The 24,994-nt window shown below is 43.8% G+C and overlaps 1 protein-coding gene across 2 annotated transcripts in view; it reads right to left on the reverse strand.

Annotated features, from left to right (window-relative positions):
- Positions 1-24,994, reverse strand: part of nle1 (notchless homolog 1) — a 39,435-nt gene that overhangs the window by 12,408 nt on the left and 2,033 nt on the right. Inside the window, exons 2-9 of one of the 2 annotated variants that reach the window (XM_033045736.1) lie at positions 18,105-18,257; positions 15,835-16,052; positions 14,540-14,619; positions 11,450-11,526; positions 9,459-9,556; positions 6,118-6,310; positions 3,974-4,109; positions 949-995 (exon numbers count right to left, since the gene is read on the reverse strand). In XM_033045736.1, the coding sequence (XP_032901627.1) occupies positions 949-995; positions 3,974-4,109; positions 6,118-6,310; positions 9,459-9,556; positions 11,450-11,526; positions 14,540-14,619; positions 15,835-16,052; positions 18,105-18,239 (984 nt within the window). In that variant the 5' untranslated portion in view covers positions 18,240-18,257. The remainder of the gene's footprint in view (positions 1-948; positions 996-3,973; positions 4,110-6,117; positions 6,311-9,458; positions 9,557-11,449; positions 11,527-14,539; positions 14,620-15,834; positions 16,053-18,104; positions 18,258-24,994) is intronic. The other variant, XM_033045738.1, reaches the window with a different exon arrangement.

Genomic DNA, 24,994 nt, shown 5'->3' on the forward strand with positions numbered 1-24,994 from the left:
GTGCTGCTGCCTCACAGCTCCAGTGATTTGAGTTTGATTCTGACCCCGGGTGCAATCTCGAGAAGACCACGTGAATTTCTCCCGGGTGCTCCTGTTTCTTCCCATATCCCACAGATGTGCCGGTTGGTAGATTAACCGGCCGCTGTAAATTGTTCAAATTGGATGGAGTTCTTTGGCATGTGAGAGAGAATAGGTTGTAGGGAAATCAATGGGGAACAGGACTGAAAGGATTGCTCTGAGAGGCAACATGGACCCTCTTGTATGTGTTAAGGGAATATGAAAATAACTCATGTAAGAAAGGTCTCTTTTGGGAGATTAATGTGGGGTAAGCAAATGATGCGGCCTCGGGCTGTGTCTGAGAGTTATGCACGCCTTGATGCTCATGAGGTTTTCCTGTGAGAGAATGCTGCCGTTCATTCACATCTTGCCCATGCCTTTGGAAGGTGTGTGGAGCTATCACCAATGTGTGGTGCCTACTGAGGACTGAAGCATACAGGAAAGCCGGCACCACTGGTGCCCACTCCGCCAATGAACTTTACACTAGTTTTCCTCAGTTGCCAAACGCATTGTCAATGCGCTGATGACAATGGTGATCACAACCTTTAGGGAAGGGCAGCCATGGAAATGCTTTCCTCCTGATGTGGAGTCCGCGAGAGCCAGAGACGTGCTTCCTTCTATTCTTTCATCGAAGCCACTGATGGATATGATGAAAAGCTGAGTCCTTGGTACAGGACCCTGGGGTTGATCACATGAGATTACCAGTATTTCTGTCCGCTGCCTCCCATCTAATTATCAATCCATGGCTTCATGTTCCCTCCAATTCTGTCCAGCTTCATCTTTTAACTAATAACCAAGTGTGAACAACTCAAACGAAACTTAAATGTCAGACCACCTACGGCAGGGCTCAGAAATCAATTGCTTTGAACTTTTATTCTGCCGTTCCCTTACCCTTGTTTGCTCGTATCTTTGTAAAGCTTTGTGCTTCAGTTCTTCCACTGCAAAATAAACCAAGAAGAGGAAATCAGCGGCAGCTCCAGTGGTTTTATCTTTATCAACGCATCTTTGACTGCTTGACAGCTACTTACTGAGCAACACTGCCACTCTTCAATGTAATTTGCAAGCATTTAAATGTGTTAACATGCAGGGAAGCAGCCTCCCTCCCACCTGCATTGTTTTCTAGCTCACTGCGTGACCCGACTACGAAGGACTATATTTAGAACATCTTGTTAGTTGGGGGAAGGGGACAGACTTCCGCCTCTGGCTACTTTTTACACAAGATCAATGCTGGCTCAAGAACAACTTATTTGTATATAGAGATCTCCGAATGTCATAAAACATCAAGGTACTTCAAGGAACAACTAAAAATAAAACTTGCTAAGAAAATCACTTTAGGTCAAAACACAGGAAAAAAGGAACAGGTCAAATAGCCTTTGAATCTAGAAACAAAGAACTGCAGATGCTGGTTTATACCAAAGTAGACACAAAGTGCTGGAGTAACTCAGCAGGTCAGGCAGCATCTCTGGATATAATAGTCACGTATCTGAAGAAGGATCCCGACCTGAAACGTCAGCTATCCATGTTCTCCAGAGATCCTGCCTGCCTGCTGAGTTACTCCAACACTTTGAGTCTGGCCCTTGAATCTACTCCACCATTTAATAACGTCAGGACTGCTTCTCAACTTCTTATGCTCTTGTATCAAATCCCTGTATCCCAGGTTCTCTTAGTGTGGAAGAAAAATTAATATCCTTCCTTATTCAATTTTGATTGGAATTGAACAAGGTAACGAAAGGGTGTTTTGGATCTGACAATTGGCAGCTCTCGCTTGACCAGGTGCAGAAGTAGTTCGTGGGAATCGGCAAAGTAAGATTAGACGTATTACCTCCTGTGCGGGAATGTGTTGAAGGTTGGATAGTAAATGTAAACATAAAATAATAGAGCAGATAACAAAGCTTGTTTACTCTTCTGTGAGGAGTTACAGTAGATCACTCACGCCCCCTCACCACTAGTAGCGTAGATACGTTGCAGTAAATGGGAGGCTTATGATTGGCTTGGAATAGGGATGATGGCGTGCGCCGCCTGAAAGATGAGATAGAATAATGTCAAGATGCCCTTGTATTGTGTTTGACTTGTATTAACCATCTGTTGTTGAATAAGATTAACATAAGCTAAAAGTATGTTATGACGAATGAAATAATTGGTACCCATGTAGTAGATAGTATATTTTCGTATAGTTGTATCGAACAAAAAACAAAAATTGTTTTATGCGCAGTATAACTGTCGGCTAATTCTGCTGTAAAGCCAGAGAACTGGTGGGCCGTTTCCTCCTCCCATCTCTCCATGATATCATGCAATAAAGTTTCTTGAAACAAACAGACTGTAACTTTTCATTTTTCCTTTTATTTCCCTCTAAATTATTTTTTTCCACACTTAGTGTCCAAATATGTATTAATCTCAGCCTCAGGTGTATTTAACAAAAATAAGCATCTGCTACTCTCCGGGGTAGAGAATTCGAAAAATTCACAACCTCTTGACTGAAGCAATTTCTTCTTGTCTCGATGTGGTGTAGTCAATCACTAACCCTGAGACAATGACAAGTTGTGGACTTCCCAGTGGGAACAGAAGCTTGATCAAAGAGGCTGTTTTTCTAGAGAATGATAAAGGAAAGGGAAAATGGAAGGGGCTCTGGCAGCTGAAGGGAGAGCTGCCATTGACAGAGTGACAAAAAGTTGGACAAAAAGTGCTGGAGTAACTCAGCAGGTCAGGCAGGGTCTTTGGAGAACATGGATAGGTGACGCTACAGGTCGGGCCCTTCTTCAGACAAACAGTTGGACCTGTAGAAGGGACGAGAAATGGACGAGCAGAGTGATCTCCAAGGCTGGGAGATTACAGTGAAAAAGATGGTTGAACACGTGGAAGGGTTGTGAACACAAGGAGCATGATTTTTTTAATTTGACAACCAGAAACAAAGATGGAGTAGTAAGCATTGAGGTGGTGTTGATGGATGTATGGATTAGGATGGAAAGTGTTTCAGTATGCAAGGGGATCCAGCTGGTTGGGAGAGCATTCTTCTTGTTACTTTCAACAATTTTACCTGAACACCAGTCTCCACCCTCCTTCCTCATCTTGAACCTGTCTTTGGGTTTGTCACAGGGGATAAAGGGATTGATCATGTCAGATCCACAAACCTTAATTAAAACAGCAGTGATGTTAAATCCGCTTCTGTTTTGCAGAAGCATGGATGAGTTTTGTCGAGGATGCCTGCCACCCGTGCCCAAATATTGTAGAAACAAAGAACTGGAGATACTGGTTTACAAAAGAAAACACAAAGTGCTGGAGATAGTGGATTTAAGATCCACTCATGAGACTTGAGCACACGATACAAAGCATCAAGTTAGTTTACAGAGCAACTGATACTGGCTGTAAATGTCAGGATCTGTGTCAACATCTGATGCTTGCTTTTAATATTCTGATCTGTAAGGAACATGAGATCCTAATGTTATGGAATGGTGCAGTAATAGATTTGTATTTATATGGTGCATTTATCACTCATGACTGTTTCTAAGTAGGGAATATAGCATTAAATTTGTACACTATAAGCTCTCGCAAACAGTAATGGCTCCATGAATTGCTTTCAAATGTGATTAAACGGCAAATATTGGCCAGTTCATGGGAGATGACACCTCTTCTTCAAAATATTGTCATGGGATCTTTAGCAGCAATGAGCTTGCTCGAAGTCTCATCAAACGGAACAGATCCTTCAAAATGGAGCTGCACTACACTGGTATTATCATCCTAACATTTTGTGCACAAGTCTCTTGAACCAACAACCTTCCAACTCAGAGACCAGAGAGCTACTCAACTGATCCGTGGCTTACACTATGAAAGAGCGTCAAGATGACATGGTTTCTAACTGAATCTCATTGCAAACACTGGTTAAGAGAACGAGATGAGTAAAGTCAGCAGGATCACCCACAAGTTTCGTTCCTGTCCCGGTGAACGATGGTCGCTTCAGCTGGTTCAAACGCTCCAGTTCGCAGGACGTAGTCTGTACTGAGTGCCATTGTATTTACCCAATGTGCATGGCCCTGCAGCGTTCTACACATGACCCCCTGAAAGAGGAACAGAGAAACAGTCACCAAATTGATGTCAAATGATTTCTTAAAGAAACAAAAAAAAATCCTTAGACTTTAATGCACAGCAAAGCAGATTCATGCAGCTCTGATCACAATTAATAATGAGTGTGTAGTCCAAGCACAAGTATTTCCTATTTCAGCACAATTTTGGTATATTGACAAATATTCTCTTGAACTTCTGCAGGTGTATGGAAGAGACCACACCTACCGGTTGCATCATGGCCTGGTTTGTCAACCAGGAATAGAGGAGATTACACAAAAACAGTGGTTGACACTGCCCGATCCATCTTGGATACTAACCTCGCCACCATTGAAGGGATCTCAAAGAGGCAGCCAATATCATTAAAGACCCACACCATCCTGGCCACGCTCTCATCTCACTTCCAGCCCCACTCTCATCTTGCTCAGGAAGAAGGTACAGGAGCTTGAAAATTGTGACCAGCAGGTTCAAGAAGAGCTTCTTCGCAACAACCATTCGTCTCTTGAACACTACACACACCAACCTCAACTTTGAACTTTTATGGACTGTGGTTGTACAAAGGACTGAGAGTTTTTTGCACTGGTGTTGTGGTTATTAATTTATTACATTTTAAAATTGTTTATTACATAATATGTGAGCGTTTAACAAGCCTTATAAGAATTTCATTGTTCTATTGCTAGTACATATGATAATTAAACACTTTTGACTTTATTGACTCTTGAACACCCTGAACTTCGGACCCCAAAGAATTAACCCTCAAATCAGATCAGGTCTGGAAATCCACCTTCAGGGTGGCTGGACCTTTAGTTAGACCAAACAGACTCAACTGAGGTCTTTAACATTACTGTGTGGATTTGTGGGGTTGTCATAAACTACTGGCCACAAGAAGAAGGTAGCCACCAATAAATCCAATCCAAGAGAATCGTGTGTAGGAAGGAACTGCAGATGCTGGTTTAAACCGAAGATAGATACAAAAAGCTGAAGTAACTCAGCGGGTCAGGCAGCATCTCTGGTGAATTGGAATAGGCGATGTTTCGGGTCGAGACCTTTCTTCAGAACTTCTTCTGGTCTGAAGAAGGGACTCGACCTGAAACGTCACCTATTCCATTTCTCCAGAGATGCTGCTTGACCCGCTGAGTGACTCCAGCTTTTTGTGTCAATCCAAGAGAATCTTCCTTGCACAAAGACTGGTGAGAAAGTGGAACTTGCCACTGCATTGAAAACAGGTGGTTAAGGAGAAACCAGATAAATGTGTGTGAGAAAGGAACAAATGGGTATATTGTTGAAGAGTGAGACTGGCATGATGAGATGAGACTTATCTTGAGAATAAATACCAGCATGTACCCATTGTAAAATCTGTTGTACCAGATTCCTGCAGAGCTATTTAAGGATTCTGCTTCCAATGGATAGTCTGTTTTAAAAGTTGAACTCTGGAAAACTTACAGAAAACCAAAGGCACCCGACTGCTCTGACGCATACATCATCCCTTCAGACAACAATATTACTTAATCTAACCCATTAACAACTTTTCCAACCTTGCCACAACTGTGTAACCTCCCAACTCGAGCTCCATTAATGTCAACAATAGAGGATCATATTGGGGGGGCACAGTGGCGCAGTGGGTAGAGCTGTTGCCTCACAGCAGCAGACATGGGTTCGATCCTGACCTCGAGTACTATCTGTGCGGACCTTGCACATTTCTCCGTATGGGACCATATGGGTTACCTCTGGGTGCTCCGGTTTCCTACCACACCACAAAGACGTGCGGATTTGTTAGGTTAATTGGCCTCTGTAAATTGACTTAGTGTGTGTAGGGAGTTGATGAGAAAGTGGGATAACATAGAACTAGCGTGAACAGGTGATTGATGGTTGGCATGCACTCGTTGGGACTGAGGGCATGTTTCCATGCTGTATCTCTGACATAAAATACAATGTTTGACAGCTATTAACCCTGCCACATAAGGCAGATACTTTATGCTCTTGTAAAAAGTAAATTCTACTTACATCTTCAGCCCGCCACACCTTTATAGTCCTGTCTTGTGACGAAGAGTAGAGGAGACCATCACCACCCCATTTTACACAGGTTACTGACTGAGTGTGGCTAGTCAGGATTTTATCACTACGTCCCAGCAGTGTGTCCCATATCCGAATACTGCCGTCCTTTGATGCACTAGCAAGGTAACGACACTGCGGATTCCTAGAGGCACAAGAGACAGCACTTCATTACGAAGCCAACCTTGAAGCCTAATCAGCAAATATTTCAGAACAGTAATTTTTAAGAATTTGTCGAAGCACATAAGTTATAGAATGACAGAATTTTTAGCATCTCTGGCTGAGAATTTATAAGTATTGGTTCATTATTGTCACGTGTACTGATATAATGAAAAGCTTTTGTTTGCTTTCTATCCAATCAATTCAGATAATACTATATATAAATACAATCAAGCCATATACAAATACAACATGTAGAACGTAGAGAACAATATCAGAGTGCATGCTGAAAGGTCATTAGGCCAACTTTCCAGGCGTTTCCCTGTAAGTTATAATTGCAGTAGCCACATCTTTCCTGGCACTGAATTGCAATCATCCACTGCTTTGGAAACATGTTCCTTCTTCAACTCTCCAATATTTCTACCTATTAATTTAAACCTATTCCCCCCTCGTTATTGATATACCTTCAAACGAGTCAGGTAGCATCTGTGGAGAGACAACAACTGATTTAACTCTACAAGTTTATGACCTTTGAGTAGAACTCTCCAAAAACTGGAATGACTGGTTATCTGAAATTGATGACTTCAATGCCGAGTCCTAAAGGCTGCAATACATTTGTATTCTCCTCAGATGGCAACAAACTGTGTCCTCTACAACCTTTAAGCACAAGTCACTGAACCTCCGGTAAATAATCTACGTTACATCTCTAAGTTTCTTCCTCACATGAACAAACTCAATTCCTTTCACCTGCAACAACAAATGTGGTTGAACAATCTCCTCTCAAATCTCTGAGGATTAGAAACAATGCAGCACTTTTAAGTAACAGTTGGTATCACTCAGCTCTGGAACAGAATTGGCTTCTGTATTTACATATGACACAAATACAACAGCAATTGCACAACAAAACTAAATGGGCTGTGAAGCATGGGAAACACATTAAGGTGCAATATTAATGCATACTTCTTACTTATTCCCGCTGTTTTCTTGCAATTCTTTTGTGACATAGCCCATAGACACTAAACAGTTTAAGAATAACCTATGTATTTTATTTGCAAATAACAAAATCACCGATTTATCGTTGCAGTTTAAGAGCCTCTTGTAAAATAAATTCTGTAACATTTGCATGTTGGATTTATTTGAAGACATTTAGCATGCACATAGAAAATGGGAATGACCCTACTGTGTGGGGAAAAACCTTGTACAAAACGGCACCCAAATACACCAGCAGCATATTAGAGTGCTTATCAAGTTAATAATCAGTGGATAGACACAAAATGCTGGAGTAACTCAGTGGGCCAGGCAGCATCCCTGGAGTGAAGGAATGGGTGACGTTTTGGGTCAAGAGCCTTCTTCAAATCCAGTGGAAACCAGTGGAATAATCAGTGAAAACTATCATCGGGAAAACATCCAGACAATGAAAGAACAATGTACTGAAGGCTCAATATGCATCTTTCAAATGTTTTGCTCTTAATAATGCTGAATTTAATTTCATTCCAATGAAGCTCACAAAACCAGATGCGCTGTCGGACGGAGATACGATACGGAAAAAACTTGCAGGTAAGAGATTGGAACGTTTCCCCCAACTGCCCCCCCCCCCCCCCCCACATAAAACAAGCTAAAGAACTACAAACAAACAACAAAAGAAGGAAGGGACAGAGACTGTTGGCGACGCAGCCATTGCTGGTGCTTTTTTGGACATTTGTTTTCTCCAGGTGCTCCGGTTTCCTCCCACACTCCAGGTTTGTAGATTAATTGCCTTTGTTAAAATTGTAATTTGCCCCTGGTGTGTAGGTTACTGTCAGTGTACAGCGTGATCGCTGGTTGCCGTGGACTCAGCGAGCCGAAAGACCTGTTTCCGCACTATATTTCTAAACTCTAACCTCTAAAGTCAAAAAGTCTAAAGTAAACTTTGGTAAAACCTCCCCAGCTCCTGCACATACCATCTCCTCCAACCCCTCACTACCCATATCCTTTAAAAAAAAAACTATGGCTTGCTCTGATTTTCCCTTTTCTCAACCTCTCCGTCAAATCCTCACGCTTCTGTATCTCCACCGCGTCTAACTCCTTCCACTCTCCCGCCACAGGCCATTTGCTCCCTCCCAACGTGAGGACATCTCACACAATCTTATAGACAATAGACATTAGGTGCAGGAGTAGGCCATTCAGCCCTTCGATCCAGCACCGCCATTCAATGTGATCATCCCCAATCTTCACACTCCATGGTTGAATCCAATCATCCTCCTGGACCCAGTAGCTGTGGTGCCTGAGGATTATGGCTTAATCCATCCCATCAAAGGCACCACTATCTTAACGGTGCTATATAAGTGTACGGCACTGTTACTTTTGTTTTAGTGTTGATTAGTTCGGCAGAAACGTGGTTACTTAGGTCTCCATCTCTGTCTTTGTGGGAAAGCCTGGTTTTCAACCATGAATTTATTTTGAATTGAGTCCCCATGGCTCAGTTTCACATTGATCACACTGACAGTGTACTGTGTTGACTTAGTCTAAATGAAAAACCCTAACCCTAACCCTGATGCTTAGAAAATATAAGCTGCTCATTTTCATTTTCAAATCACACCCTGATCTCACTCCTCCCTATCCATCGTAGTCACCACCTTATAGCCTTCAAGGATTTGAATGCTCCTTCAAGTCTGGTCTTACATCCAATCCCTAGTTAATTTCCCCCTCGCCTGTGTCCACCTATTACCTGCCATGCTTTGTCCTACCACTCCTCTCTCCTAGCTTTCATCCCCCCCCCCCCCCCCCTCCCCCCCCACCACAATCAGTGTGTCTCAATCAGTGATGTCTAAAGAGCTGTACAGCATTGGTTTATGGTGAGAAGGCAGGGTTTCAAATGGGAACAGAGAGATAAAATGTTTCACAGGACGAGTCATTGCTGTCTGGAAAGAGCAGCAGAGCAGATGTTGGAGGTAGGAACAATAACAACATTTATGAGGCATCTGGTCAGATACTTCAATGATCATGTGAGCAGGATATGGAAGTTAAATGGAATCAGCACAGATAGGCATGATGGTCAGCATATTCACGGTGGGCTGAATGGCCTATTTCTATGCTATACGACTCTATGGCACTCTGACTCTGCCCTGAGATCTCTTTATGAATATTTCACTCACAAATGTAGTGGCTCCCAGCAGAGATACGTGATCCACTTGGAATGTCCAGTCAAAACCTTCCCGATTTGTTTCCCTGTGCTGGGGTCCCATATGAATATCTGAAATCACAGAAGCAATGTTGAATTTAACCAGAAAAACATTTGATTTCTTACATATGAAAAAATACACACTGACAGCATATCAAAAGTAATTTGGTGTAAAGAACCCCCAGACTTCAGCTGGCCCACACAGGAAATGTTTGGCAGGCTAAATTCTTCCTCGTGCATCATACAAAAAAAGACACAACGTACTGGAGTAACTCAACAGATCAGGCAGCATCTCTGGAGGTCATGGAAAGGTGATGTTTTGGGTCAGGACCCTTCCTCACACTGAATGGAGTAGGGGGGAGGAAGCTGAAAGAGATGTGGTCGGAACAAAGCCTAATGATAGGTGGATATAAATACAGAAATGCCGTTCAGCAGTTTTGAATGGCACAGCTGTTTTTCTAAGCATATTCGTGGTGAGGGGAATGGCAAAATTTAATGACAGTAAGTAAATTTTAGAGGTTCCAAACCGCTAATGCCTTTCAAAAACCCAACGAGGTATCCTATGGCAGTAGCGATTTTTGGGCGAGTTAATTATGTTTCCTTATTTTCCAATTTAATATATCAAAAACATCGTGGTGTCAAAAATGCAACGACCGTTTACGATATATTTTCCAACTTTTTAAAATCAATTAAAAAAAAAAATTTGGACATAAATTGGTCGTCAAAACTAAGAAACTGAACCAATCTTCAATTTGGCAACACACTGTCTCTCGTTTACCTTTCGTACGGACCAAGTCGCTAACTTCATTCCTTCGTGTCAACTTCCGGAAGCTCCACAACGACCGTTACGGAGACATTTAACTTACTAAAAAATCATCCCAAATCAAACCTTCTGACGAATCATCGGCCATCGATATAGCTCAGATCCATAAGGTAATGTACGGTTTAGATCCCATTGGTGAAAATGTTTGGTTTTCATTAATAATGTAACATTTGTTTTCTGGGACACCAAACCTTTGAGTGTACACCGCAACGTACGTTTGTGTGTATGATGTGTAACGCGCGTTGCGGTGTCCACTCCAATAGATGCAGTATTCTGCTACATGATCAGATGAATGAAGTGGAAACGGTGTTTGCAATTTTATTATTCCATGTGGTATTCATGAACATAGAAAGGAATAAGAAATACATGCACTTACTGTGCCAACCAGGTCACTGGTGGACACCACGCGACAACCGTTACTCAAAATGTATTTGGGTATAACTATTTCCTTCGCTCCATAGATGCTGCCTCACCCGATGAGTTTCTCCAGCATTTTCGTCTACCTTTGTGTATTCTGATGCCATTTTGGAAACTTGCCATCAATATGCTATATTTTCTTATATTTTTTGTTGATACTGTTAGTCATGAACCCAATAAAGAGCTTGTGAACTTTTTTGAAGGAATTTGAAATTTGACCCCCTTTGTCACATTATTGTGTGCAGTATTGTAAAAAGACACATATGAATTTAAACACTCTTGATCTGATGGGGAAAGATGGGGGGGGGGGGGGGGGGGGGGGGGGGTTGTACTCAAAGTCAGTCGGCTGGCATGAAGCAGATGCTCAATTTAAAGTCCTGAAAGTTACTTCTTCAGACAGTAGCATGGACAAAGTTAATTTACCTCTCTATTTTAAATCGCTAGACACCTTCATTATAAGGGAAAAGGATTCAGTATTTATAAATCATTACTTTGGATGGCAATGTCCCAAGGGAACTGAGGTTGGTAACGATTGTTAACTATGACAGAATGGTTTCAGAAAGGAGGGAATTTCATTTCAAAGCTTCTGTCACAACCTCACGACGTCCCAAAGTGCATTGTGCCGCTAAAGTTATTATTTCATTTTCAGACATGCAGAGGATAAACAAACAAACTTGATATTTGGTAAGTATAAAGAAGTTAGGTGGAGTTTTCAAAGCAAATACCTGACTGTTCTTGCACCCAGATGCCAGCTTTTTACCATCAGGAGACCAAGCTATGCTCAATACCCAGTGCTTGTGACCTGAAGAAATAAATTACATTAGTTGTAGGCACATTACTATTCCTCCAGCTCTGAATTAGTCATATAACACATTACACAAATGGAACTATTATTTTATTAATGGTAATTTGTTGAGGATTTCTGTCAGTTATTGGTTGGAAGGACTTGATTTCATTTCATTTGCTGTTTTCAAGTGAGACAGGTTGCAAAGGTTAATTTCATAACCAAAATCAGCCCGCTAGCATGAAAAAGATGCTCGGTTCAAAGTCTTGAAAGTTATTTCTTCTGACATTAGCATAGACTAAATTAATTTACTCCACTATTTTATATTGCTTGACACCTCCATTATAAGGCAAAAAGGATGTGAAGAAGGGTTCCAGCCCAAAACATCACCTATTCCTTTTCTCCAGAGATGCTGCCTGACCTATTGATTTTCTTCAGCATTTTGTGTCTCTCTTAAGTATTTACAAATTATCACTTTGGATGGCAATGTTCCAAGGGAAACGAGGTTGGTAACGAGGTTTAACTATGATAGAAAGGAAGGATTTCAGAAAGGAAGGATTTTAATTTCAAACCGCCTGTCACAACATCAGGACATGCCAAAGTGCTTTGAGCCGCTGAAGATATTTCCTTTTAAGTGTTGATACCATTACAATCTAGGAACGGTGATAACCACATTTTTCACAGCCACAAATGGTACATGTGGTTCTGCTATCATGCAATAATAGTGTTCTTAAGAAATGCAGGTTTATAGAAAATCACATTATAAAGACAACTGTGTCCATGGGCGAGAAAGGTGGTTAGAGGATAGTTATATTTCCCTGCAGGAATTTCAAAAATATAGACCTTTATAACAGCTTTGTTAAAAATACTAAAGGCTATATTTTACATTGTTTAATAGTGTTGTCGCACGAGTATCAATAGAAGTTATTACTAGTCAATGTTATTGGCCTCCTGCGGTGAAATTGACAGACTGTGTTTAAAAAAAAACTGTAGAATCTGATTGCTAGAGGGAGGGCAAATGGAACCAATTTTTATCTCCCTATACTGTTGAAATCAAGACAGCTTTTTTTCTGTTTGTAAATTTCCAAAGTAACATAAGTGGTTCTCTAGTTACTGATGATAATCATTTTAAACCAATTCAATCCGCATAATACAAATAATGATTTCTAATTCATCATTCGTGTTATACTTGATTCATGTTATGGGAACATGCAGAACCAAGTGTATAGTGGTGATGATGACAAGATAACCCTTCATTTTGGGGTGGACCGAGGGAATAAATTCTGGATTCCCCAGCTCCTATAACTACTGCATTCACCCAGGATGATAAGGGGAGGCTGGGAGGGAAGTTGGAGCAAGAGTTTGACATGTCAAAAGCCAGCATTTCCATCAGCACAGTGCTCCATCTGTGGTGCAGCGGCTTGTTGCTTAGGCTGTGCACTCGAGTCCCCAAAGAAGGATGTGAAACTGCAACCTCGACTTAATGATTTAAATTCTGCACTGAGCTGCAGCTGACATAACAGACTCAAAGACGCAACAATCAGCTTCTTCAAACGAATCAAGTTAATTAATTAAATAGTGCGGCATGGTGGTGCAGCAGTAGAGTTGCTGCCTTACAGAGACCTGGGTTCGGTCCTGACGACAGGTGCTTGTCTGAACGTAGTTTGTACATTCTCCCCGCGACCTGTGTGGATTTTCTCCGGGTGCACCAATTTCCTCATACACTCCAGAGATGTACAGGTTGTGGGTTAATTGACTTGGTATAATTGTAAATTGTCCCTCGTGTGTGTGAGATAGTGCTAGTGTGCAGGGATCGCTGGTCGGTGCAGACTCATTGGGTCGAAGGGCCTGTTGCCATGCTGTATCTCTAAACTAAACTCATGTTATGTTTCCTGTGAATATTGTAATCATCACAGTGAAGTCATTGCTGGGGGATGAAACACAACACTTTCACCGCACCAAGTATTCTCAGCTTGTCTGCAGCACCATTTGAAGCGGACAGAAGTTTGCTCTGTCTCCACAACCTGCTTCAGCCCCAAGTGGAGGAAGAGCGCCATCTGTTGCCATTGTTTATCTATTTCTTACACAATCAGCAACCAAGGATATGTCATTTACAATTTCATGATATCCCAAAACACTTAACAGTCCTTAACAGATGTAGACCATAACCCGTTGCAAAGCAGGGATTGCAGCAGGCAATTGGGAATGAACATGAATTGATGGCATGGCCAGAATTAGGCACATCCCATGTCAGTAAATGACAAGTCCCAACATACACAGAGGGGCGAACATGTATACTCAGAGGGGTATGTACGGTGCACAGAGGGACGTGTGCGCGCTCACACAGAGGTCTGCACGTGCATGTGTGTTCACGCAGACATGGGGTATGCGCATATATAGTGGGTGTGTGCGCGTGCATGGGCACACAAGAGGCGTGTGCTTTTGTCCATATATAACCCGTTGCAAAGCAGGGATTGCAGCAGGCAGTCCATATATACACAGAGGGGTCCATGTAAACAGAGGGGTGCGTGCATGCATTTGCCGACATGCGCTAGTGCCTATATCCCGGAGTGTTCATGTGCACACACAAAGCGGTTCAAATGCAACAACGCACAGAGGGATGCATGTGTACATACAGAAGTGTGTGTGAGTGTGTGCGTGTGCAAACATACGGAGTTTTATGTCCGGCTGGAACAAGTGATCAAAAAGTTAACTGTTAAAAAAGGTTAATAGCATGTCAGCAACACAGTTGTGAACAAATGTATCAAGAAACCAATTTAAACACTTTGTGAGTGGGATCAAGACCATTAAATGTATTTCAAATAGAAATGGATTGAATTTTTTTCCCTTCTAACATCACCTTAGATCCTGCTCACTTGTATTAATTAAAAATATATTTGCAAATCCAAATCTGTGAGGAAGCAGTTTACGTCCTGTTTTCAAGTTGTTTTGCACCACAGATTAAATAAGACTGATGAGAAATGCATTTTGTGCAAGAAACATAACATTCAACTATTCGGAGTGAACTTGCCTTTGGCTGTGAAATGTGGAGTTTCTGTCGTCAGATCCCAGAACCGCACCGTGGTGTCTCCTGATCCACTTGCTAGATACCTTTAAAGTCAGGGACATGTGGTCAGTGCTGCACACAATAAACATGAGCAATAACATAAAAGTACACAAGAAACTAAGCAGGCTAAATAGAAACTCACATTTTGTACAATAAACCAGCTCGCCACTAATCTCCAAGAAAGCTGGATATACAGATCTATCGTTATTTTTATATTTCTAAAATAAATTGTATTCATAAAATGTATGTAGGGAGTACAACACAATGAGAACATGAGTTTCTTTGCTTCCATTATGTCAGGTCGAGGCATTATATTAACAAAGTACCAATGCCATTCATGTGGCCACTTGAAACATCTATCACTCTCTGTGGTTCAACCACAATGTCATTGACCCTTTGTTTACTGTTCCAGTGCTCCCTATTGGCCAGCAACCATAATATTGTCAGGCTAGGAGAACAAAGAATTCTCACAAGCATCAATGATTCAACGATCCTTTATTGTCACATGGTAGAATGAAATGCTTTGTTTTGCAGACAATCTGCAGACAAATCTTGTAACAGACCTCACCTAGGCAGAGCGCAAGTGTCGCCATGTGGGTGGCGCTGACAAAGCCGCAAAAGTTCACCGAGCAGTCTAAACAAGCTCAAACCAGGAAGTAAACAGCAAAATTTTCAACATACGCTTCAAATAGTTTGCAGTATGGAAATGAAAGAGAACATACATAAAAAATGATAACAGAGATTTAAATACTTTCTGGCATTTTTCAGTGGATCTCCAGTGGCACAGCCTTACGGTATTATCTGATATGACTTGATGGCAGCAAACAAAAGCTTTTCACTGTGCCTCAGTACATGTGACAATAAGAAATCATTCACCTCTACACTCGCACCACCCCTCTTGATTCTCTCGGAATCCAAAGAGCTCAAACAACGAGGAACCTGATGCTTCACTTTAAACTTGTCTCCGGTGCTTTTCATAGTGATACAGTCTGGGAACAGGCCCTTCGGCCAAACTTGCCCACATCGACCAACATGTCCCACTTGCCTGCGTTTAGCTCATGTCCCTCTAAATCTGTCCTATCCATGTACCTGTCCAATTTATCCAGGTATCCAGGTACCTGTCCATGTCTGTGCCTGTCCAAATAGTCTTAGAATTTGGGGCAGACATTTTGAGAATGTAGAAAGTGTCATGTAAATTACAATAGAATTAAACGGAATAGAACAAAAAATTATCCAGATTTGTTTTTCAAAGGACTTGCCTTCCGGAGGGGCTAAAAGCCACAGAAATGACAGCTTCAGTATGTCCTTCCAAAGAACTTGTGCATCGTGTCACTGCCCGAACCCGAAACACTGCTTGAGGCTGATAAATTATGTCAATAACCTTTTCTGTCTCCACTTGCTGATCTTGCAGTGTCTTCTCCAGCGAGGTGACTATTTCAGACTCATTCACGTAAAATGCCAAAGGCAATGGATCATCCTGAAAGCAAAAGAAACTTTGATTTAGTCATTTAGTTTGTTCATTTCACCGTTCAATTCCAACATGTTTTTTTTATAACAATACTAGAAGAATGGTGGTAAAAGACTCTCTAATAAACCAGCCTGACTGTCACAATTTCTGATATTTTGTCAACTCTCAACAAAAACAAGGTGATTTCCTTGAACATGCAAAAAATAGTTTTCATAAAAGGACAATTTGAGAGGGACAAAACTCTGGGAATATCACTGCATACATCTTAGGTGATTAAAACTATCCAGGAGACTCTGACACCTGAGACTCTCCCTTTCTAGGAAACGGCCTCCACCTCATTCAGAAACTGGCCCAACATTCATATAAAGGAATCAGTGTGTCTGTGCCCAATGTCCAGCTGGTAACTTGGTTCACGTATCCACTATTCTTTGAGGAAAATAAGTCTCTCCTCACATCGAATCTTGCTCTTTTGGCGAAATTGTAATCCTGTAAGTCTTTTAATGAGAACAATCATCTCAAACGCGATTTATTTGCTTTAGTTTCTCAAGCTTAATCGGATTGGTGCTCTGAGCTTCTCTAAAGATCTGGATTTCAGATCACTGAGGCTCAGTAAAATATTTTACTGAGCAAAAAACAATGTTTATTGGCTGTGAATTACCTCAGGACTTTATTAAAAAAGATATAAAAGGCACTAAAGAAATGCAAGTCTTTTGTTTTCTCTTTAAACAACTGAAACCACAGTGGCCATTTGAAGCAAAGATCTTATAGCGGAGCAAGATGGGCTACTCCTGCGAAATACAATGGGCTGACGTGTAGTACGCTACGGAGGGGATCCTGGGCATTTTTCACCGCCCATTTTAGTAACCGGAGCCTAACTGACCCGACCCGACTCGCAGTGTAATCAATGTTGCGGGGCAACAGTTTGTGTGTGTGATATAGGGTTAGATTCATAATTTTGTCAGTTCATACTTCTTGTCAAGAATAAAATTTGACTCTGGTAATTGTCTTTTTTAATGTTTTTTAAATCATTTATTTTTAAATGGCTCACAAGCAGTGTTTGAGTTGATTTTGTAGTAACCGGAACCGACCCGACTCGCAGGGTAATTGACATTGCGGGGGAAGTTTTTGTGCGTGATATAGGGTTAGATTCATAATTCTGTTAGTTCATAATTCTGTTAATTCTTGTTAAAGAATAAAATGTTTATAAACACACATACATGAATGTGATATATATGTATATAATCATATACCACACACAATTATATTTCTTCTGATCCAATAATGAACTTTATTTCAGACTAGACAAGGGACATTAAATAAGAAACATTGTAAACCTCCCCGCAACTTCACATACAATGTCTCCCCCCCTCCTATGCCCCTCTCCCCGCTGCCCCACACTCCCTCTCCCTGTGCCCCGGGCCGCGCACTCCCTCTCCCTGTGCCCCGGGCCGCGCACTCCCTCTCCCGCTGCCCCGGGCCGCGCACTCCCTCTCCCGCTGCCCCGGGCCACGCACTCCCTCTCCGCTGCCCCGGGCCGCACACCTCCGCTCCCGGGCGCCATCCCCTGGCCCACACTCCTCTCCCCGCTGCCCCGGGCCGCACATTCCCTCTCCCTCTCCCCGGGCCCCACACTCCCTCTCCCTCTCCCCGGGCCCCACACTCCCTCTCCCCGGGCCCCACACCCCCTCTACCGCTGCCCCGGGCCGCGCACTCCCTCACCCCTGGCCTCACACTCCCTCTCCCCGCTGCCCCGGGCCGCACACTCCCCCTCCCTCTCCCCGGGCCCCACACTCCCTCTCCCTTTCCCTCTCCCTTCCCCGGGCCACGCACTCCTTCTCCCCGCTGCGGAAACAAAGATCCGATCTTTGGCCGGAAGCAAGATGCCGGAACAAGATGGCGGGGGCTGGTTGCTAAAATGGGTCATATAATCACCCATGAATCCGCCCATGAGCGTACTACACGTTTGCGTGAGAGTAACCCACTTGCTCCGCTATAAGATCTTTGATTTGAAGGGTGGCCAGGGCTGGGCTAGACATGTACACGTACTCCAGACATGTTTACCTTGGGCAGCAGAACATTGCACACAAGCTGCAGTTTGTCCGGTGTTATGTCAATGGGGACATCGAAAGGTGACCCCAGGACCGCCCCACCCTCGTCCTTGAACTGCACCAGCAGTCGCTGAATTTCTTCCTTCATTGTCAAATGCTGGAAGGGCTGGAAAAAACAGCAAGAGATGATCAAACTTGTAAGTCTCTACATCAATACTATTCGCTTAAACCGGACAGTGATGTTGACAACCAACTGATATCGACAAAAATAAAAATACTGGACTTAAATATTAACTAATTCGTTTAACAGTATATCTAATGATTTTTTTAAAATGTTGTGTATTTACAAAATTTCTCCACAATGTTTTGTTGTCTTTATTTTTTGGTCACACTTCAACGCTACTATTTAACAATGAGGATCTCAGCGTATAGCAGTGTGCCTCAACCACAATAAATGCCCATGCACATTGAGTCTTTGATTCACACATCCAACCAAAATTTCAAAATAAATAACAAAAAATTGAAGGTGGCGGTAAATTACCGGGCTACAAGGAATTAGCCAGACTATCAGATATTCTTCCGAAGACCCAACATAGCTACAATAGTCCAAAAGGTCTAATGTGTCATATGATTCTGGAAACTGATCTATTTACTCATTCCTGGTTTGAAGTAAGGCCCATCGATCTTCGGTGTTCGTACCAACCTGCATTGTGATTCCTGGAAATCTTCCATCCCCCTTCACAATGCTCTACCCGATTGGTCATCCCTGATCCTGGCACTAGGAAGGCAACATACCATGTGTAGGAAAGAACTGCAGATACTGGTTTAAATCGAAGGTAGACACAAAATGCTGGAGTAACTCAGCAGGACAGGCAGCACCTCTGGAGAGAAGGAATGGGTGACATTTCGGGTCGAGACCCTTCTTCAGATCATTCAGACCAAGGCAACGTACCATTCTGGAGTCTGGTTGTCAGCCAGAGCAGCACCAGTCAATTCCCCTGAGCAATGAGTCCCTGCACCACCACTGGTCACCTTGACCTTTCCCTCCTCTGCGGTGCTTGAGACCAAACCGGGGCGCAAAGACTTGGCTGAGAACCCACCCACCCTAACCATATCCATAGCATTGCATCTAAAAGATGGCATCTCCGGCTGCTTTGCAATATTGCAACAACCCGGATTTTGTGCTCCGGTCCATGTAATGGGACTTGAAATCACCCCCTTCTGATTCTGAGACAATAGCGATTCCTCTGGGCCGCACTTCATTTTATTTTGCGAGATGCTTGCCTATGAGTTTGGTGTTTCCACCAATCTGTTTTATTTTAATATTTCTGTACTGCCGTTATGACCTGGATTTCAACAGGCTGGCCTTCTTGTCTCCAGAAAAGGGTACGCCAATAGGTGAACTGATAAAAGGTCTTTTTCAATTTGAAGAGTGGTTCAATGGGATAGAAGTGGGCGTGATATTCTCATTTGTGGGCAAGTCTAAAAGGTAAAAATGAGACCAAGTCTGACCTTGAAATAATGTGGGTTTTGGGGAACACACTTTAGCACCAATGTTCAGTAAAAGAAACATGGGAAACCTTGCTTCAAGATCTGTACCTCTGTTCTATTTCTGTAACATGGCCTCACCTCACAACAGACTCGCTCAGAAACCAACTTTGCTGATGCTCACACACTAATACACAAGTGCGAACAAAAAAAACACAGTTTCAACACATTTCCCCTAATTTCATTCTCTTCAGTCGATCTTCATTGCTACATCCTACAGGCAGACTTTGTATTCCCAGAGATGGATTGCAAAGCTTTTTTCTGGAATGTATTATCTCTGCTCAACACTGACTTTCACAAAGACCTGTTACTTTCGGCTGGAGATTTTACTGTGTCGCTGTGACCCTGGAGTGGCTGGGGTGCAGCTGAGCGTAGAGAACATTGGAGACATAAAACCCAAGTAACTTTAAGGGGCTGTCCCACTGCGGCGACCTAATCCGCGAGTTCACAAGAGTGTCTTCGACCTTCAAGCTCGAGGGCACTCGCCTGAAAAACCTCGAGCTGGATCGACCGTCAGCGATGAAACCGCAAGCTGGATCGACCTATCGCACACACACACACACATCGCAAAGGCGGGGGAGCGCTGTCTGAAATTCACACCCAAGATGAAGAGGAAGGTAAAAGACGGCTGCACAGTATACGGTATGTCCTTTAGAGAGTGCGGGTGGGGGGGGTGAGTGAAGGGGGGAGAAGGGGAGAGAAAGAGTGGAGACACTTTTAAGAAGACAGACAACTTATAATAAAGTTTAGCTGGCATGTTACTTACCGGTCGGTTTTCCTTGGTCCTGAAAACTCCAAGAGCCAATGCAAATCCCCAGTCAGCAAAGGAGATTGCCTATGGCTGCCCTCGACTGCCTGTAATTACATAGTGATCCCACTCCATTGCACTACGAGTTCAAAAGAACCATGCCGACCAATTTTTACTCGCGGAAAATTTTTCAACATGCTGAAAATATTTCTGCGACCCAGCTGAGGCCGCAAATATTCGGGAACTTCCCTCGAGCATGAAGGAGAGTTCCAGTGACCTCATAGGACCTCGTGTCGACCACGCTGTGAGTTTGAGTCGAGGGCAAACTCTTCTAAACTCGCAGATTTGGTCGCCGCAGTGGGACAGCCCCTTTACACCACACAAGATAGGTGTACATACACTGACTCTGCCAGAGGTCAGACCCCACACACTGATGCTCTCTGGGCTAAGGATCCAACACACACTCGGTCTTTCTCCAGTACAATTCCAGAGACACTGAAGCTCCCTTGGGAGGGATGACTTTGTGTTTGTACATAATTTCTTTTGGCATGGTCTGAAGTCGTGGCATGAAAAAGCACCTGCAATAGGTCTCTCAGAGGTGCTTTCCAATGCATGAGATCATGGAATATGGTTCTAAAGATACATTGATATTGGGGCTACCACAGACTGATCCACATGTGTATCCACACACTAGTTCCATCCAAACCCATCTGCTCCTTCCTGCCCCACTCATTGAAACGTGAATAGTGAAAGGCTTGGATAGAGTGGATGTAGAGGATGTTTCCACTAGCGGGAGAGTCCAGAACCAGAGGTCAGAGCGTCAGAATTAAAGAAAGTTCCTTCAGGAAGGAGATGAGGAGGAATTTATTTAATCAGATGTGGCGAATCTGTGGAATTAATTGCCACAGAAGGCTGTGGAGGCCGTCAATGGATATTGTTATGGCAGATTGATTAGTACGGCTGTCAGGGTTTATGGGGATGAGGCTGGAGAATGGGGTTAGGAGGGAGAGATAGATCAGCCATGATTGAACGGCGGAGTAGACTCGATGGGTCGAATGACATAATTCTGCTTCTTTCACTTATGCCCTTGATACTTACATAGATCTATTAATGTCAGCAGTGCGACTTTGATATAATGTGCCATGTTGTAACAGAGTCTTGGATATACTATAGGTATCATGTCCCCAAGGTGGATGTTCTATTTTATTTCAATAACGAGAACTTAGTGGAACACAGCAGAGACGGATGAGACACACTATCATAGGGTGAGATTGAGGTGAATGGTGGTTAAGGTCAAACCAGAGAAGGTCAGGACAGGAATAACCAGGGCAGGAAGGAACAGACTGGTTTGGATGAAACTAGTGGGTGTATGCACATGTGGATCAGTCTGTGGTAGCCCCGATATCAATGTGTCTTTAGAAATATGTTCCATGATCTCATGGAAGGGGAAGCACCAAAAGGTTATTTGAAAGAACTCCTGTGGTTACCTCTTCAAGCCACATTTTCAGATCATACCAAAATAAATCATGTACAAACACAGACAGTTCCTGAATTTAAGACTGATCGCTGGACATAACTGCATGTTTTCAAAACACCTCAAACCTTCACTGACATTTCCTTTGGCAACAAGATATGAAACTCCGCTAAAATGGGTGTACAGCCACTGGAGTTGAGGAGTACTGATGTTATTGAAATGTATAGGCGGCTTCACAGGGTTGATGTTTTCCCTTGCAGAGGAATCTGGAACGGGGGGGGGGGTCACAGTTTTAGAATAGGGGGCGCTGTCTTGTGCACGGTTGCCCAGCCAGCAGTGTCCTGTCCTTTCATCTTTTTTTTCTTATTTTTAGTTAGTTTAGTGTTTTGTTTTAGGAGTTCTAGCTTTTTTTATGTGTGGGGGAGGGGGGGGGGAATGGGGAAACTAATTTTCAGGGTCCCTACCTGGTCGGAGATGCAGCTTTTCTCCGGGCTGCACTCTCGACCCGTCCTCGCGGCCTAACAGCGGGCCTGGAGCGGCGTTTCCTGAGGGGATCGCCCAGAACCTCGGCATCGGCATCGGCGGCATTGGCACCGGCGGGACCGGCACCAGCGGCGGCGGCATCGGCGGAGCTGCGGGTCTGAGGATGGCGGTGCAGCGCTGGAGCGCCATTGCGGGGCGGGCGGTGCCTTGCCTGGGTCGCTGAGCTGGAACTCCGGTGAGCTGGGTCCATTGCTGAGCTGCGGGTCTGTGGAGCGGCTGTGGGCGGCGGCACTAAACTTTCCATCGGGAGCCTGGGATTTCCAGTTGAGCTCCATTCGGCGCGGCCTTGTCGGCTCCGGAAGCCACGGTCTCGAGTAAGGAGGCGGCCGTTTCCAGGGTTCCCAGGCCGCTGAGAGGACTCTCCCGACGCCGGAACAACATCACCCGGCAAGAACGGCCTGGAACATCGGGCCTCCGTAGAGGCAACTGTGGAGGCCTCAATAGGCCCGACTATGGGGGAACTGGGGTTGGGGACTGGACTTTGTGCCTTCCCTCATAATGGGAACCATTGTGGGGGGATGTTTTCATGTTAAAGTTCTTTAGTATTGTCATGTTTGTATTCTTTTTTATGTGCTGCATTGGCATAACAAATTCCACCAGCCTGGCTGTGTGGTCATTAAAATAATCAATCAATCAATCAATCAAAATAAAGGGGTGCCCATCAGACAGACTTGCGGAAACATTTCTTCCATATGAGTACTAAATCTTTGACATTCTATCCTAGAAAAACGAGGAGAGTCACAGAATGTATCAAAGGCTGCGAGAGACAGATTTGTAGATGAGTGAGAATCAGACACATGAAAAGAGAAGCCAGGTCAAGAAACCAGCATTTGCAGTTCCTTCTCACACACCCCAGGTCAAGATTCGATCATCCGTGATATTGAGCAGTGGATCGGTTTCTATGGGCCGCATGGCCTACTCCTGCTCCTATTCAGGTCCAGCAAGTTAATTATCATCCAAGGTGAACGGTTGGCTAATCAGCACAGTAGGGGACCATTCCATTCATGTGATCATGTAAACTAAATCAGACCCCCCGCATTGATCAACCAGTGCTCCGTTCTGGGAAACCCATTCATTAAACGTTGATGCTGCCGCACCTTCCCATCCATGTTCAAGTTTTCATTTACACTCTACCGTTGGCGAAGAGACTTTCACGGAGTGAGACGGCGAGACAGTACGTCACACAAAGGTTTCAAGCAGAGTTACAAAGAGATTTGCTAAAACAATGGTTGCTGAAACAGACAGGAGTGGTGCAGCGGTACAGTTGCTGCTTTACAGGCCAGAAATCCGGGTGCAATCCTGACCACGGGTGCTGTCTGTATGGAGTTTGTACATTCTCCCCGTGTCCGCATGGGTTTTCTCCAGGTGCTCAGGTTTTTCTCCCACACTCCAAAGATGTACAGGTTTGTAGATTAATTTTTTTTGGTTAAAGACATTGTAAATTTTCCCTACTGTCGAATTGGCCCACTGGTCGGCATGGACTCAGTGGGCCAAAAGGCTTGTTTTCAAGCTATACCTCTAAAGTCTAAATCTGAGAAAGCAGTTAAGAACCACCTACATCAATGAGTCGGGAATTGGTTATCGGCCAGATGGTCAAGGATGGCAGATTTATCATAGTCAAAGCCTCATAGAGAGATACAGTGCGGAAACAGGCCCTTCAGCCCACCGAGTGCGCACTGGCCATCAACCACTCATCTACAATCCCATCGTTTACTCCCCATATTCTCATCAGCTCCCCTCGGAGTCTACCAGCCACAAACAATGTAGAGACAATTTACAGCGGCCAATTAACCTTCCAACCTGTATGTCTTGGAGAAACAGTCAAGATACAGTAAATCCAAGTAGTAACGGACCATGGGGGGGGGGGGGAATGGTGTCCGTTGTTGCTGATTGTCCGCTATAACCGAGTAAGGTATTATCATTGTGTCCTTTTGTGTATTAACCACCATCTGTAGTTCTTAGTTTGAATTATATACAAAGTGCTGGAGTAACTCAAAGGGTCAAGCAGCATCTCTGGAGAACATGGATAGATGACATCGGGACCCTTCTTCAGACTGATTCAGTCAGCTGAGTTACTCCAGCACTGTGTCATTTCACCTCAAAACTAGACACAAATGCCACTCGTCTGCACCAGCGAGCCCTTCTTCAACAGCAACAACGCGGTCCAGTTGGAGTGGTTGTTGTTGCCGCTCACGTTGTAGTCCCTGGCTGTCAGCTCTTTCTTCAGGTCGCTTTCAGTGGCTAGACATGCTCACTCACCGCAGGGCCCCCTAGTCTCTCACCAGCTGCCCTGTCCTGTTCATCCTAGCTTTTCCCCCTCTGCTCCACCAATGCTTTCTCCATCGCAGTCGTTGATATCTTTCAAGGGATAAGGAGGATACAGTGGCGGTGGAGCAGAGAGCAGACAAAGCAATGGCAAACAGTAAGAAGGGGCAGCTGGTGAGAGGGAAGGGAGCCTCACAGTGAGTGAGCGCATCCCGTCAGTGATGGGGGTCTGAAGAACGCGCTGACCCCTGGGGCTACAGTTCAGTACAACATGAGCTGCGCCAATAGCTGCGTCAACCGGACCGGATCTCGCTGTTGCACCTAG

Source organism: Amblyraja radiata, chromosome 28 (genome assembly GCF_010909765.2).
Source record: "Amblyraja radiata isolate CabotCenter1 chromosome 28, sAmbRad1.1.pri, whole genome shotgun sequence".
In the NCBI taxonomy this organism is placed as follows: Eukaryota; Metazoa; Chordata; class Chondrichthyes; order Rajiformes; family Rajidae; genus Amblyraja; species Amblyraja radiata.